General features: G+C 36.5%; 2 protein-coding genes across 2 annotated transcripts in view; both read left to right on the plus strand.

Annotated features, from left to right (window-relative positions):
- Nucleotides 1-17,274, plus strand: part of LOC108596226 (hemicentin-1) — a 178,171-nt gene that overhangs the window by 137,506 nt on the left and 23,391 nt on the right. The window contains exons 5-8 of the mRNA XM_017981754.2: nucleotides 719-945; nucleotides 1,775-1,928; nucleotides 8,058-8,197; nucleotides 8,444-8,573. Of these exons, the coding sequence (XP_017837243.1) occupies nucleotides 719-945; nucleotides 1,775-1,928; nucleotides 8,058-8,197; nucleotides 8,444-8,573 (651 nt within the window). The remainder of the gene's footprint in view (nucleotides 1-718; nucleotides 946-1,774; nucleotides 1,929-8,057; nucleotides 8,198-8,443; nucleotides 8,574-17,274) is intronic.
- On the plus strand, nucleotides 2,533-3,522 carry LOC108596227 (palmitoyltransferase ZDHHC3-like). The gene has a single exon (XM_017981756.1). The coding sequence runs from the start codon at nucleotides 2,683-2,685 to the stop codon at nucleotides 3,484-3,486; it is 804 nt and encodes a 267-aa protein (XP_017837245.1). The 5' UTR covers nucleotides 2,533-2,682; the 3' UTR covers nucleotides 3,487-3,522.

Here is a 17,274-nt window from a genome sequence, read left to right on the forward strand (position 1 = left end):
ATATAACTCATTTATGCATACATTCTTTTATAATTAATTTAAAAAAAATTAAAATTAAACAAGCAAATTTAAAGAAAAGTATTTTCATTTATTTTTTTTACAATAATGTTAGACATACTTTTATTAAACTATTCTACAATAAAGTTACTCCTTAGACAAGAATATATAATTTATTTATTTAAATATAATATTCAATGCAAACATCACGTAGCTTCAATACAACTGAGCTGCAATCAGGAGACTTTTTTGCTAATGCTGCTTCAATGCAGCCTTTTTCTCATGCTCAGTTTCTAGCTGCATACATCTAGAAACTTAGTATGAGAAAAGGGTTAGTATTTTATTATTTTATTGATATAATATTAATGTATCAAAGTGAATTATTAAAAATTTAGCTTACGCTGAGTTTAAGCACATTACATTAAATTTAATATAACAACTTACTCTTGTTTTTGTTAAAGAACTAAATAAAATGAGTAGATGATATTGATGGCCTAATCATAAGTCGGGCGATTTTTCTAATCAATGGCTTCAATTTGCTAGTAATATCCAAACTTCATATACAATGTGTTAAAATAAATTTATTTTTGCGATTATTATTACAATAATAATTACAACATAACGATTTAAAAAACATATACAATTAAATATATATGTTAGCAAATCATTAAGCTGAATGTAATTGAAAGTAAATTTATTTAATTGCTAATTTGCTTTGCAGATCGTCCCAAGCCACCATATTTGCTCATCGATTCACGTCGCTTGGATGCTGGCAACATCTTTGTGCCCGTCAAGGAGAACTCCGAGCTGAACTTGGCCTGTGTCAGCGAGGGCGGCAATCCACGCCCCACACTCACCTGGGAGGTGTTGCTCAGTCCCGGCGTAGATCGTCATGCCCAGAAGGTATCGGCTGAGGTGCTTGAGCTGGAGGAGATCAAGAACGAGAAGGTGAGTGCCAGCTACATTTAATTTGTTAGCTCTAGAACTAAAGCTCTGACACTTTGACATATTGTTGTGTCGTCTTAATGCAGAAGCTAAGGCAAGACCACAAGGTCCGGCAGGATATAGAACAAAGCGTTGGCGCGCAAACACATTAAGTGTGGATAACAGCGGCTTTGGAAAACAGAGACAGAGACAGAGAGAGAGAGAGAGAGAAGACAACTCTCTGGGCTGCGGTTGCGCCGAAATTTGTTTGTCTTGCACTCGAGCATAATGAAAAGCAGACATTCTGGTCGAGCGTTGCATAAACGAGCCCAAACCAGTGCAAACACCCGCAGCCAGCCACCAAGCTGTCAAACACATCGAAGTTGCCACCGAGTCGAGACACAAGTCTATGCATGCGTATGTCTGTATGTGTGTGCGTGTGTGTGTGTCTGTGTTTGTTTGTCGTCGACCCTAAATGCCACAAATTTGTGTGTGTTTGGTCTGGTCAACACCCACCTTACCGCCATACCAAATGATTGATTGAAAACTGTGCCAGCAACAACAACAACAACAACAACAACAACAACAACAGGAACAAATAGCAACATTTGCATGCCAAGACATCGCCCCAAGCTGTGCAGGACATTGCCCTTGCCATTCGCCCATTGTTCTGTTCTGTTCTGTGCGCCTCTTACTTTAATTTAAATTAATGATGTCGCCGCTAATAGCAGCCTCTGTGCTAATTGGCTGCCCAGCCCGCCCCTTTTGCCCTGTCATTTTACCCAATTTGTCCTAAGCCTTAAATTGAAATTTAAATTGCAATTGAAATTCTTTTCATCCGCTCTCTTTGCAGGATAAAAATGGCTATAAAATCAACAGTGGTGCCAAAAGCGATGCACGCCTGCCCGCCGTCTATAGAGCTCATCACAATGCCCGAATTCTATGCGTGATGGAGCATCCAACGCTCAAGATTCGCCAGAATGCTTCGCTGCTGCTCGATGTGCAATGTAAGTTGAAAGAATTATACAAAGATTAGAATGATTTATACTTAAGCACAAGATTGTTAAATTAAAGGAAGTTAGTCTTCATTGAATTACAGTTCAAATAATTAGTTGATAGGATGCTTCAACCTAATGATTGGGAAATTAAATGAAGTTACGTCTGTATTGAATTACATTACATTGAATTAAATGAATTGAATTGACATTTAAGGAATTAAGCAAAGCTTAGAATGATACTGCTTAGAATTTTATTCTTATTATTTATTTATTATCTATTACAATTTAATACTGGGACTTGCGCGTTGTCCAACATTGATTGGGAGCAGCTGAAGATAATGAAGTTAAAGAAAATCTTAGTCTTCATTGAATTAAATTTCAAATAATTAGATGACAGAGAAGTTTTATTTATTTATTCAATTGAATATTATAAATTTACTCTACAGCAATATATATGGGGTCTTGCGCGTTGTTCAACACTGATTGGAAATAGCTGTTAGCGCTAATACTTTATACTTAAGCAAAAGATTGTGAAATGAAAGAAAGTCTTAGTCTTCATAGAAATATATTTCAAATAATTAGATAACAGAGAAATTTTATTTATTCAATTGAATTTTATATATATTGTCTGTTACAATATAACATTGGGGCTTGCGCGTTGTCCAACACTGATTGGAACCTCAAATTGTTAATATATCTATCAAATGGTCTCTTTATCTGGAATGTGCTGAATCAGAATCAGGGCACGGATACTGATCGCGCAATGGATTACGGCGGGGCCATTGATAAGCACAATCGATGTCTCGGCAACAGGGCCTGGTGTATAAAGGATATTTGTGGCATTGCCTGCGTTATTGCTACCTGGCTACTGATACTCTCCGCCGAGCTTATTGTCGGCGCGCTTATTTTGGTGCCCAGCTATGCCAACTCTACGATTTTTAGCATAACAAATATGTTTATATTCCAAGCGTTCGCATTTCTAGCATTCGTTTCCCATCTGCGCGCAGTGCTAACCGATCCTGGTGCTGTGCCGCTTGGCAATGCCACCAATGAGATGATGGAACAGATGTGCACCAAGTGCTGCAGCTCAAAGCCAGCACGTGCTCATCACTGTTCTATTTGTCAGCGCTGCATTCGTAAAATGGATCATCATTGTCCCTGGATTAACAATTGTGTGGGTGAAAACAATCAAAAGTATTTTGTACTCTTTAACTTGTACATAGCGTTAATGTCGATGCAGTCGCTCCTTCTGGTGAGGATGCAGTTTGCAGAGTGCCTGAAAAACGATTGGGGCAGTTGCTCACCAATCTCACAGCCGGCTACCATATTTCTCCTGGCCTATCTCACCTACGAGGGTTTTGTGTTTGGAGTCTTGACCATTGTTGTGTTGGCCATGCAGCTGAATGCGATATTCAATGATCAAACGTTTACTGAACAGTTGAAGAATGAGGAAGCGCATTGGATTAAAAATTCTGGACTTAAGTCAATGTTTAGACACTTTTCGCTCACTTGGTTTTCGCCTTTCACGAAACCCTCATATCGCTATAAATTCAGCTACTCTGTCTAAAATAATAATCTATGTAAAAATCTTTAAGAAATAATTGCTCACTAGATCAGACAGTTAGCTCTTTGCTGATGCTTATTCTTATTTTCACAAATTATAAAGTTAGCTGGGTACCTCTACTCTTTAGCAGAAAGTCATGGGTTAAAGTTGTAAGATCCTCTACTAGGGGTGGGTTGATTTGATGGGTGATGGGTGGTGGGAAAAAAATTGTCAATCTCTAATGTAGTTCTAATAATTTCCACTATGGCTCTAAAATAAACCTTGGTGTTTTCAATTGTTTGCACCCACTAACCCAACCCAATCTTAAACCAGGTTCTTTTCCTTAAAACGAAGTAAAGTGACAACTCGAAATTAATTTGCGATATCGCTGATGTGTCAGTACTTGCTTGATTATATGTCAAATATATTTTAATTGATGTCAGAGCAGGCTCTGAAAAATAATATATTTCTTTTATTATATTTGTCATAATTATTATTTACGACTAGGTCACAATTTGAAATTGACATATTTAGATTCTAAATTCACAATCTGTGTATTGGCAATTTCAAGTGAGCTTATCTTTTAGGATAAGTATTATAATTATCAGGAAAACTTTCGCAATTTGTGACCAAATCATTTGATTTTCACACATAGATTACGTTTTACTGCTGCAATTAGCTCTAAAGACCTTTTAAATTGCTTTAACGAGCGCTGCTCATTAGTCACTGACTGAGCAAAGTTTTTGTCAGACACGCTTTTAAATACACAAAAATATTAATAAAAAAACAACTTTATAATAAAAGGCAAACACGGTAAAAATTGCACCTTGTTTAATTAACACAGAGACAGCGACAGAGCGAGAGAGAAAGAGAAAGAGAGAGAGTGCAATGGGGGTCAGAGCAAGTAAAAGTGAAAACCAAAAGGCAAATGTTGATTAAAAAGTTAAATTGCCAAAGTTAACACACGCCAGGGGGCATGCAACAAGAAGAGGCATGAGGCAGCGGCACAAAGGGGTGGCAAAAACAAAAACAGAAAAAATTATAATGCAGCTGCATGAAAGCAAAGCGAGAAAATATTATAAGAAAGGTGAAATTATATAAATGAAATGCAGAGAATTAGGACAGGCGACATTAATAAAGAATGCGAACTGAAATGTGAGTCAAGATGTCAGCACTTGAATTAAGTTTTTAATTAGTTCAGCGTGTGGCAGTTTCAATTGCAAGTGACAAAGATGCAGTCAAATAGTTTCAGCTTTGATTGTTTTGCTGACATAACCCAATGGTTAGGAGCTTAGGTAATGACAAAAGTCAGTCTAAGACTGTTGATGGATTAAGTTGCGTCCAGCCAAAAAAAAAGGCTGAAGTAGTCTGAGCGAGACACGTGACCCCCAAGCAAAGCAAACTAAGAGAGGGAGAGAGGGAGAAATCACCCTGAAAGCTGCAGAGCAATTAGAAGGAGTTGGCACTAATTGGCTGCAACAAAACCATAGACACGTGCAGGAATTGCTATTGCCAGGGATCTGGCAACAGGAGCAGCAGCACAAAGTGCCACAGTTATTTGCTTTATTAATCAAGCCGCATAATACCATGACAAATGCCAAGGTAGTCGGTAGTGCTCGGATGAGAGACAAAAGGCAGAAAAAGCGAGCGAGAGAAGCCCATGAAAATGATTGGAAAATATAGAAAATCCAAGCGAGCCTTTGCATGAGCAGGTTTAGAAATGTGGAGGCAACACTCGATTGATGTGTGTGTGCGTTTGCATGCATTGCAAAAACCGCAATAACAACAGGAAAAGGCCTCAAACAATAACAACAACAACGAGCAAAACTGACGACCTAACCGCAACGTTTTACAACAAAAGCAACTGAAAAGTGTTTCCTCCCTCCTATCCCCCCATCCAATACTTTGCTCTTGCCTTTGTTTTGTTTTATTGTTGTTGTTACGGTTGTATAAATTAAAATGCACACACATGACAGCACTTGCTCAGACAGTTTGAGTTTTATTTTTTATCCTTCCACATAGTGTTCGTTGTTGCTTTTGTTTTTATTGTTATTGCTTTTAATTTTACATTTTTTATATGCCCAGACAGTTGACAGTCAAATCAAAAACATCAATCGTTGGCAAATCGAGAGACAACTGAATGCAGCTGCAAATTTAAATGTTTAAAATTTAATAAATAAATTAAACTTGCAGTTAGAAGTGTCAAATATTGCACAAAATAATGAAAATCGAGCTTCTATTTTATTTTCTCCATTTATTTGATTACAACGCGTTGCAAATTTAGTAAATAAATTAAACTTGCAGTTAGAACTGTAAAATATTCATAAGAATTAAATTTCATTTGAATTGCATAACTTTTAAAAATTGCAACAATCTTTGTGCTTAGCTTTACCTAAATATTTTACAATAAACTCGCTAAATTTGATAAAAATATTCAAAACTAAGTTTCCATTTAAATTTCTTGATTTCTCTTATTGAGTATCAACAACTTTTAAATTTACTGATAAATATTTTAAATTCGATATATTTAAAATATTGAAAATTAAGTTTCTATATTTTTATTTTAATATTTATGTATTTATTTATTGAGTGCAAAATAAATTTAAAATTTTAGGCATACCTTTAATATTTCATTTATTTATTTTTTATGTATTTAAAATATAATGTTAACTAAAAGTTGCAGCAATCCTTAAATTAAGCTATGTAGTGTATTTTAAATTAAATATTTATTTTTTTGTGCCTATGCAGTTCAATATAAGCTATAATAATTTATTCAGCCTATATTTAGCTGCAAATGTTTTTTAATTATTATTTTTAGTTTGCTCAGTTCAATTTGCGAAATTGCGTAGAAATTGATTCTGAGATTTGCTGTTTGCTTTTTTTTATTATGAGCAGCCCTTTTGGAGCTTACAAATTGATAGGACGAAGCCCTGTTTGCATTGAAGGCCAGACATTCAAAAAGCGTCCTAGTATCCTTTGGCCCCCCAACTCCCGAGTCTGCTTGGTTAGCCGCATAAAAGGCAAATGGGCGTTGTTGACTGTCCGGCCGGCCAGACAGCCTTTCATACATGCATATGCATGATGTCTGACAACTCAATACAACACCCACACACACAGACACACACACTAACTCACTTGCTTATTTTGTATGAATGTCTATTGAATAGTTTGGCAAACAACCGACAAACAAATTTCATTTGCCCTGCATAATCAAATTGTATTAGTTACAAAAGCTCAAACAGAAGCGAGTCGTGCTGCATGTCGAAAAATTGAAAAGATTGAAATCAATGTGCCTCACATTTTCTAGCATTTATTTACATATGTATATGTTGTTTTTTTTTTTGTGTGTGTTACCCATATGCCAGCTTGACTCTAATTAAAAAACATTTGATTTATGCCTATGAATATGCATTGAATGCAATCGGATACATTTGCTGATGGGCGTGTCGAACGGATATATTTTCATATATAGAGAGCATTTGCATTTTGCATTCACATTTACATTTAGATTTACAATTACAATGTTTGTGTCGATAGCTTTTTGACATGCATTCAATAGTTGCTTTTGCTGATTGACATTGGATAATACAGTCACAGCCATTTGAATAGGGACAAATTTGATAAGAAAAAAGGGGAAAAACTAGTTTCAAAATTCGGCAGCATTTATGATAAAGTTTAAAATGGATTTATACTTAAATTAAGCAAACAGAATTTGTGAAGTTGTTTTTTTATTTATTGTCTTCATTTACTACTAATTATTTTAAATATACCAAAATTATACAATGCTTGAAAAATAAAACGAAAAATAAATTAAAAATCTTTTCACCAGTCAAGGTATTTTTTAATTTATTTAAGAGAGTAGGACTAATAAAAAGTTCACAGATCTTTAAAGTAAATAAAGAACTAAAATTGATGATTATGCTTAAACAAATATATAAACAAAAATACTGAAGCTTAGTTCATACTTCAAAACAAAGCAAACCTGGAAATAATACCTAGAGGATGTATTTTGAGAAACAGGATTGACATATATTTGAAAGTCCTTACCAAAAAATAAGGATTTAATTATATTCTTTGCTCATTATTGCTCAGTTTTTATTTTAAAAATTTTATACTTTGCGTTTCATAATTTTTCTGTTGGGCTTTTGAATTGAAAAACAGTTTTGGTTTGTTGCATTCGATTTTATTATAATTTTATTTTATGTGTAAAAGTGCTTGCGTCTATTTAAATGCATGTGAGTGCATTTTAAAGCGAGCAGAGCAATCAAAGCAACACAGATTTTAACTGATTACTTGTGTTTTAGCTCAAGTTGTATTTTAGCAAAGACAACAACCAGCTCATAGTAAACAGTCGCTACTCAAAATAGTTTAAAAAACACACACACACATATAGAAAGCGACATATACACAGCAATTTGCATTTGCATTTAGTTTAATTATAAAAGTTTGAGCCGCCCAAACGTTTATTTTGGGTGTCGTTCGCTTTTTTTTAATTAAAAACTATTTGCCAGACAGATAGACTGAGTGAGTGAGTGAGTGAGCAGAGCGAGAGAATCTTAAACTAACCCTTCTTGTTTTCTGTGTGTATTTTGCAGACACTCCCTCGTTCGCCATCTCGCGCACACCTGGCTTTGGTTATCCGCTGCGCGAGGGCATTGAAGTTAGCCTCAAGTGCGACGTCGACTCGAATCCGCCGAGCACGCCGCGCTGGCAGAAGGACGATGGTGACACGCCGGTAAGTTTTGGCCAACAGAGCAAGTTGGTGGTAGAGTAAAATCGTAGGCTCTCTGGTGTCTTTGTGATTTTTCGGCAGCGCAAGGAGCAAGTTTTAAATGGATTTTCGTCTTGCAGTTGTCGCGAGAGTGAAAAAGTTCCATGGACAAACTATTTGCCTTAGCCTTAATTACCAAAAATTGTTTACGCATAAAACCGAAAACTCATTTCTCTACTTCAATACCCATTCTCCCTTTTTTTTTTGCAGGTGCCACAAACGGGCGACGGCTTCCTCAACTTTACATCGATTAGACGCGAACATAGCGGCTGGTATAAGTGCACCTCACGTCATCTGAACTTTCAATACTCGTCGATTGGCTATTACCTCAGTGTGCGCTGTAAGTACTTGAAATAAATTAATGCGCTCGTGTGCGTGAAATTGCCTGCAAAATGGCGGCGTGATAATATTTACGCCATTAGTTTGGCGTCTAATAAAAAAATATGTACACGACCCCAAATATGATTACCAAAAAAAAAAAAAAGAGAAAAGCGAAAGTTGAAGTAAAAATATACGAATTTTACGACTGACGCACATGGCACACAACCCCACCCAGCACCGCCCACCCCCTCAGGGAGCAAATGCTTACCCTCGTTTTTAGCCATATGCAAAATGTGGCAAATTTCATTGGCATTGGCATTGGCAGCGACTGTGGCTCAGAGGCCGTTGTCAACCCTCTGTCTGTCGCTCACACTAGTATTTGCGACTTTGCAGCCATTTTGCTGTCAATATTTTCTCGTTTTGTGGCCCTGAGTTTGGCGGCACATTTAATGCGTTGAACGCGTGTTAATGCTTGTAAATATTTTTATTGAATTTATGCCGCTGACAGAAGACAGACGACGACGCTGAAAAAGTTTGCTGCTGTTTCGTGTTGCTTTTTGATAATCAAATTTGATTAGCAACAAGCGCATGCTTTGGCTAAAAGTCATTTTCAGGCTCATTACATTGTAGGCCATGAAATTGAAATTTAAGACTAAGATATATTTTAAAGCCAGCTCATCAATCAAAAGTTGCAAGTGCAACAAAAGGCAAAAAAAATATATGATTGGTAATAACAACTTGACAAAGTGTTGGCAGTTTTTTATAGCAAAGTCGCCTCTCTCTCTCTCTCTCTGTCTCTCGCCTCTCTGGGGAGAGATTTGAAGTTTGTTGCAAGGACGAGTAGGCACAACTGACAGGCGGCTGTCGTTGCTCATTATGGCGAAAACAAATGCTTTATTAATAAAAATAAAAGCGAGCAGGCCAAGAAGTGAGGCCAACAAAAAAAAAGTAAAATGTAGCAACATGCGCCGACATATCGACATTTATCGATGATTGATGTGCTAGAGAGCCTCGGAAACAAGTAAAAGAAAACAAAAAGTAAAAATAAAACGCAAACTTTTGCTGTTGATTTTGCAGCGCAATCTAATTGTGAGAGACGTTTGCCTAAATCCTTCGCAGCAGCATGTTAAGCACATAAATCAATTTGTAAAACGTTTACGTAACTGCCAAATGGCAAATCGAACTGACAACTGCCACATAGCAGAAGCAGCAGCAGAAGAAGTCTCCAACTCTACAAGGGAATGTGTGTGTGTAAAGTATCTATAAGATATAGTAGCTAGGATTAGCTGTCATAAACTACCCTCTGAGCAGCTGCAGTGCCTTTTTGATAAATGGGCATGGCAAATCAAATGTAACAAATGTAGAAAATTGTGAGAAGCAGCAGCGGACAAAACTTAAGACACATCAAACTTCAATTCGCTCTCGCTTGGCTGAAAAATCGCATTTTGATTTTAAACAGCAGCCAGAGCAACTGACTGACTGACAGATAGACGGACAAGCAGACAGCGGTTTGAATGCGCGCTTAATTGCTGACGATATGTTTTCGTTGCCAGTTGGACCATTGAGCTGGAAAATGGCGCGCCAGGTAGGAAAAACTTTGCTGTCGACAAGCGAACAACAGATAAATGCAATGAAAAAGCAATCAGTGTGCTCCGAAAAGAAAAAAAAACACAAGAAAAAAAACGAATCTAGCAAGGACTAAAGTCAACAGCAGCGCGACCAACGTCAACGTTTACAAAAGTAGGCAATTTGACGTAGTTTCTCAAACTTTTGCGCTGGCCACTTTCACGTGATTGATTTGCAGCAGCAGCGAAGGCGGCGACGGCAGCGTTGGGCGCAGGACATTCGAGAGCTAAGGGCTGACGGCTTACGAACGCGCTGAGCTTGTTAAAACGTCGCTAATTTGACACGTCCGTCAACGTAGCTCGAGCTGAAAAGGGAATAAACTGAGCCGAGCCTTGCTCGACTCGACTTAGTTCACCTGCTTGTCCGTGTTGGTGTGTCTGTGTGTGTGTGTGTGTGTCGGCAACTTTGTTTGCCAGGCTCATTAATGAGTTAAACTTCGAATTGAGGCTAATTAATGTCGAGTAGCTCGCATGATGTTGCGCCCGCCTGTTTGGCTAACAAAGTGCAATTAGTGAAAGTTTTAGCTCAATCCGATCGAATGCGAAAAGCGACAGCGTATTGATTTTCTCTATGGTTGCTTTTCATTTAAAGCTAATTCAACTATTTAATATTTATCAGTTTTTCACTTCAATCACATTCCTCTTCAGCCAGCGACCTTTTGTGGTCCAAACTAATTTGTTCAGCCAACTGTTATGAAATCCAAAACCTCTCGCCCAATCTCCCTCCCCGCACAAACTACAAAACAATGTCCTTCCCAATTGGAACAAACACACACTCAAACATTTGTTCACTCTCTCTCTCTGGCTCTGGCTCTGGCTCTGAGGGAACATTACAATAAAATTTAATTTTACACGCTATCGTAAGCATTTTTACCCCTCTTATGGTTATTTTTTCCTTTCTCTTGAAGACTCTTCGCTTATGCCTTAAATGGCGGCTAGCTCTAATCGGCAATGTCCTTGCGCATGTTATACATTATCCTTTGTCATGCTGCTTATCGCGGTTTAACTTTATCGTTCCCTCTTAGCTATATATGAAACATTTCACAACTCCCTCCAGCACCACCTACGAACTCCCCTACTAATCTCCCGAAACCCTCTAGTCTGAGCATAAGTATGTTGGTCTTGAATTTCTGTGTTTATCGGCGCGAACGATTATTAGTTTTCTGTTTGCTGCTTTTGTTTTTATAGCTGGCGATTACATTTCGTTATGTGTGTGTTTGTGTGTGTGTGTGTGTGAGTGGATCCTTGCCTTTCAGCTGAGCTGAGCTAAGGGCGTTGGAGGCACAAAAAGATTTCCAATAAAATTTTATTTGACTTGTATTTGTTTTTTGCTGAAGCGCAAAACTCATTCGAACTGTTTTTCTTCGTCGGCTCCACTGCTGACCATCAAATTGTACAAATATATTTAAAACTCGTTGTGGGCAATAACTTGAAAGTCTTTTATGGCCCACGATATAAACGTGAATTATAAGCGAGATTAGGTTTGTATAAACAAAAAGACATATAGTTGAATAAAAAAATAAATAAATTTACATTATTTGGCTCATACCAGGGATCGTTTGGGCAATTCCATTTAATGTCGTATTCGAACTCTTCGCTGTTATGCTTCTCATAAAATTCTGGAATTAAACTTTTAAGCGTTTTTGCCTTGCAAGCCGTCTCCCAATCTTTTTCAACGCCAAGTTTCATTATATATTTTTTATTTAAATTTGTCTTTATACAAATTGTTTGTTGTTATAAAATAATTCGCGTTGAACTTATTTGTAATATTTTAACTTTCATTTAAGTTCACTTAGGCATGTTCCAAAAAGAAATTAGCAAAGTAAAGAGCGTCTAGATGCGGCTTCTTGTATTTGGACATATTTATTAGATACAATAAATATAAATAATAAAATATTAAAATAAATCAATGAGTAGGAAGGTTCAATGGTGTGCATAGAAGTGTTTGGCCATTGGTTCAGATCTTGGTGGTAGTAGCAAATAATCGAATGAGATCTTGGAGGACTGAAGTAGAAAAGAGTTTCGTGTGAACAATGGTTGATCACGGGTTAGTCTGTCATAAGCTCAAAGCGAAAACTGAAAATTTTCAAATATTATGAAAGCAAATGTAAAACTAATTTATATATTATATAAATTAACATTTTTATAGATTTTTAGACACTTGAATAATTATAAACGAAAGGGAATACGGATCCAATTCCGAATCAAAATTTTATGAAAATTTTATAGATAAAGTAAATTGCCTTGATTAAAATGTTAATTAAATATTAACCGCCTCTAGAAAGATAAGAATGGCTGCATGAATTATTAATTTTAATATATTTTGCAGTTTAATTGTTAAGCTCAGAGTTATTTGACTTGAATAAATTATTTAATCAGCTTTTGTATATTCCACTTCATAATCGCTTCCAAGTCAACAACTATTGTTAATCTTCGCTTGCATTATGACTTCATCTTCGTATGCAATTTTCTTGCACATTATTTTCGCTTATTTCGCTGGCAGTAGATTTATTTATATTTTTTTTTGTACTGCTCGCATCACATGCACTACAATCATCTTCAATTTCAGCTCATTGCAAATTAATCGCGTGCACATAGCGCCCAACTCCACCCCCAGCCCCAGTCAAGTTGCTTGTTCGTTGGTTTATCTTAAGCACAATATATAAAAAAAAGTGGAAAAGTAGCTGAAAATGTGCGCAGCAGCGAGCGAAGAAAAATTAAAATTTATAACCAAGACACAAACGCAATCAAATGCAACACACGCCCCAACCACCCACCACCCCTCTCTGTGGAGCGCGCTTCCGCTTGCTGTTTATGCAGCTTGTAAACTAAGCTGATTGCTGGCAGTTTCATATTCATGAATTTACCAACTATATACATATATATATTTTTTTTCTGATGTGAGAATTTTTCAGTGCTAATGAAAATTGACGCTTCAATTGCATTGAAATAGGAAATAGTGAAAGCGAAAGCGAAATCGCAGACAATATTTCTGCAAGGATTTATGATCTGCGGGGCAACAATAGCGCCAAGGATGTGTGAACATATTGGCGCGCCAGTTGCTTGCCGAGCAGAGGGTGCGAATTTGAAGCATTTCGGTTAGTTCGACTGGCCTGCATGTGGCATGTGGCAGGCATGAGCAGCCCAAAATTTCAACCCGAAAACTCAATCTGGAACGCTCAGCGGCACTTCACAATGCTTCAGCTCTGTGCTGGGTTGGATTGGGTCATATGTTGAGCTGTGGGTTGGGTTAGGTGTGGGGGTGGGCACTACTTGATGCCAACGCCAACATGCTGATGATGATGCTTTATGATTAATGATTGGTGGCGAGGCAGGCAGTGGCTCTGCTTTGCTTTGGGCTGTCGGCATATTGATTCCTCTTGTTTGCATTAGTGTTTGTTGTTTGCTCTTCATATTTGTTGCTTTGCCTTTTGTCGCTGCTATGACTGGCGTAAGATACTCAGCGCCATATGCTTCGTATACTTGATGCACATTTGTTTGCGTTTGCTTTTGCCTTTGCCTTTGCCTATTTGCTTTCGTTTCGATTCACTTCTTCTTGAGAGAGTGAGAGAGCGAGGGGTGAGCGCTGCTTATGAATGGCCATTGAGCAAAATATGCGTGGAACAAGTGCTGCGAATTACATTTGTGTGTGCGTGTGTTTTTCTGAGTGTGTATGAAGTGTCTACTCAATGAAGCTGTTGTCATTAGACGAGTCCTGCCTCAAATGGCGCGTATGTGTGCGAAGATTAAAGTTCGCTGCACTTTAGAGAAATGTATAAATAATTTGGCTAATCAAAATATTTACATATTTTATATAATTAACACTACATTTGCTATTTAATGTATAAGTTTACCTTTGAGCATAAAAGAAATGCGTAACAGATTATTAAGTAAGACGAATGCCAAATTAAATTTTATATTAAACTGATATTCAATTGTAATTAAAATCAAAACTAATACCAAAGCAATTGTAGTTGCTTGTGCTTGTGCATTAATTGTTAGTGCTCTCATTAACTTACATAAGCTTACAGCAGAAACTAAGCATGAGAGGTAGACTGACTTAGTCTGATTTAATTGTTGTTCTTAGTATTTGCAGCTTTGCCTTGTTTCTTATTTTACAACAAAAGCCTGGCATTCAAATATTTGAATGAAATGGGATTGCATTAGTTAAGCTTTAATCCTGCAATTAGTGCAGTGAATTTACTGCAGGCTTTTCATTAAAGCAATAAGCAAATTTTATCAATTGTACACTTGTAAGTAATGAGCTTTGTAAATGAATCAACTAATACTAAGCATAGCTTCCCATTGAACTTTATTTTAAATACAATTCAATTGGTTTTTACTTATGTGAAAAATTAAAGCTGCTGCTTTTAATTGTGTTTGTTTTATTTGTATTCGCATTAGCCTAATTATGTATTAAAACAAATTTTATCCTTTAATTTCGAGTGTGTGTATTTTATATACAAAAGACACAGTTAAAATGAAAGCGACAATAACAATATAAAACTGTGTACGATTCATAAAAAAATAATAGATGCTTTGATCAATAATGCAATACAACAATTTTGCTGACTAAACTAATTTATATCATAGCGAACATTCTTATATATATATTCATATATTCATGTGAGAAGAAATAAATAACTAGTAAGTAATAACATCGACAGACTCCACAAACACGAAAATAATTTGGCCTTAAGTCTAGTAGACAACAGTTAAACAGTAGAAGACTGAAAATATACCACATTATCGATCTCCCAGATAGATTAATACAACTAACTGAAAATAACTATATATAATAGCAGGGCTCATTGAAAAATTTGTATTACTTAATATTAATCAAACAATTTACTTATTGTTTAAACAGGCAGAAAATAGTAAAAATCAATATATATATCTTCATACAAGTTATGTACCTGAACTTACTTTAAACTTAAGTAATTTATTTAACATTAAATGCACATTTAGTTAACTTTACAAATGTTTTACTATCTGTAACTGACTTTGATCGTCAATTGCAAACTGCTGCACGCCAGCTGAGCTGCAAGTTAAAGGACCTTCCACTTCCAATACAATGATATTTTTATGCCTGTGACCAGAGCTCAGCTCAATGGCAAACAAACAAAACGCTAACGCCGGAACAGCTAACGGAAGCGCTTATGTGCTATTGATTAGCTGCCAGTGCTTCCTTTAGAGCAAACGCAACAATGTCTTTAAGCTTTAAAGTAAAGTCCTTAAATTTTATCTAGGCACCACTGAAACTTCAAACATTATCTAATTTGAAATAATATCAAATGCTTTTGTTGTTAACAGTCGATTGTGAATGTTGCAAGTCGTCGCTCAGCTTTCGCTTTGGCAGTGTCAAGTTCTTATCGCTCGACCGCGGGCCATGTTCATTGACAAATGTCTGACAGTCGAGCTGAGCTCATTAGACATTTTATAAAGAGGCTAACTGCGACTCTCTCTCTCTTAACTTTCACTTGTCAATTGTCGCTTTGTCTTCTCTGCTCTGCTGTGCAATAAAAAATGTTTATAACTACGTGATTTTGAGTAACACGCCCCCGTTTTTTGAGAAGAAGAGCAGACAACATTTTGCGCTATTGTCAGCAATAAAATTCGCAGGGGTTGCTGACCGGCCCGCTGAGGGTTGTTTCCCCTTCCCGCTGGGTGCAATGCCAAACTGATTGACATGCGACGAAGCCTGCCGGCAACGAAATGAGCTTACAATTAATTGTTACTTTGGCGTTTAGAGTGCGACACTGCGCGTTAAATCTCAGTTAAAGTAGAGCGTAGAGAACTTTAAGGGTTTCTCTCCTTTAATGTGTGTCTGGGGTGTGTTTTGGTTGCCCTGGCGCTGCTGACTGCTTGTAATTAGTAGTTTTTGTTAATTGTGCGGTGCGCTTGGAGTGTGGAGTGGGCTAAGTGGTTTGAGCTTGAAGGCTAATTTTATGAGCCACTTTGAGGTGCAAGAAATGCCAGAGCAGACGATATGCTGATAAGCATGCAATGATGCCTTTGGGTGCCTTTGGGTGCCGGCAATCATCAGTTAGTGGTGCTGGGTGCTCGGCTGGGCTGGGCTGGGCTGGCTGCTTTGTCATGATTTCTGGGCACGGCCATCCACTTTGCCAAGTTATTGTTATAATATCCGGCCGCAGACAAAAGAGCGCCCGTTGCATACTTTTCGGCGTACGCCATTGAGCAAAATTGTTATTTATATGAATATGAGGCTGTGCGCCATAAAGTACGCTACACAATGTGAAACACACACACGCACACAACGGTTAAGCACAAAATATACGCGCAAATGTCACATAAATTTGTCGTGTTGGCAAATTAGAATGTTGCCCTCAGCTTTATATCAAAAGTATTTACAATTGAAATCATAAAAAACTTTTTTAAATATTTTTTATATGTATAAAGTAATATATATTGTTGATTAAGGTAACGTGTGGACAGTTTGATAAAAGAAATACATTTAAAAGTTTAAGAATAATCACTGAGACTTACAAACAATAATATAGTAATAATAATTAGCTTATTGGCAAAGAAAAGTATTAAGCAAAATATAAAAATTTGAAAATCTATTGATGTAACTATTTACTTAGCATCAAGACAAGCTCAAAATGTGGAACAAATCAATTTTAAACAAATTATAGCAATAAACCCTTACCAAAAACAAAAAAAAAAAGGCAAGCTTTAAGTTCATAAAAAAATTTCATCCAAGAAAGAATCTTTAACTAATTGTTCGTATGGTTATTTACAAAAACAATTCATAAAAAGCTCATATTAAATAAAAATGTTTAAAAAAAAAAGTTCAAAAATTGATTTATATAACTTTTTATTTAGCATCAAGTCAATCTTGACGCTTTTTTTTTTGCAAAAGGTTCTAATTCCAATCAAAATCTTTTAATTTGTTAATTGTGCGGTGCGTTTGGCGTGGAGTGGGCAAAGTGGTTTGAGTTTGAAGGCTAATTTTATTAGCCACTAAATAATAAAATAAGTGAATATCCTGCGCTAATGATTGTTTTGGCGAAATAAAGCTATGCTTACGATCTCAGTTAGGACTTAAATGTTGACAAACGAAGAAAAGTTTTT

The sequence above is a fragment of the Drosophila busckii genome, chromosome 2R (genome assembly GCF_011750605.1).
Source record: "Drosophila busckii strain San Diego stock center, stock number 13000-0081.31 chromosome 2R, ASM1175060v1, whole genome shotgun sequence".
Lineage (NCBI taxonomy): Eukaryota > Metazoa > Arthropoda > Insecta > Diptera > Drosophilidae > Drosophila > Drosophila busckii.

Bases quoted from the DNA above. Each gene is read 5' to 3' on its own strand.
- LOC108596227 (XM_017981756.1), top strand. From the start codon at position 2,683: ATGGATTACGGCGGGGCCATTGATAAGCACAATCGATGTCTCGGCAAC.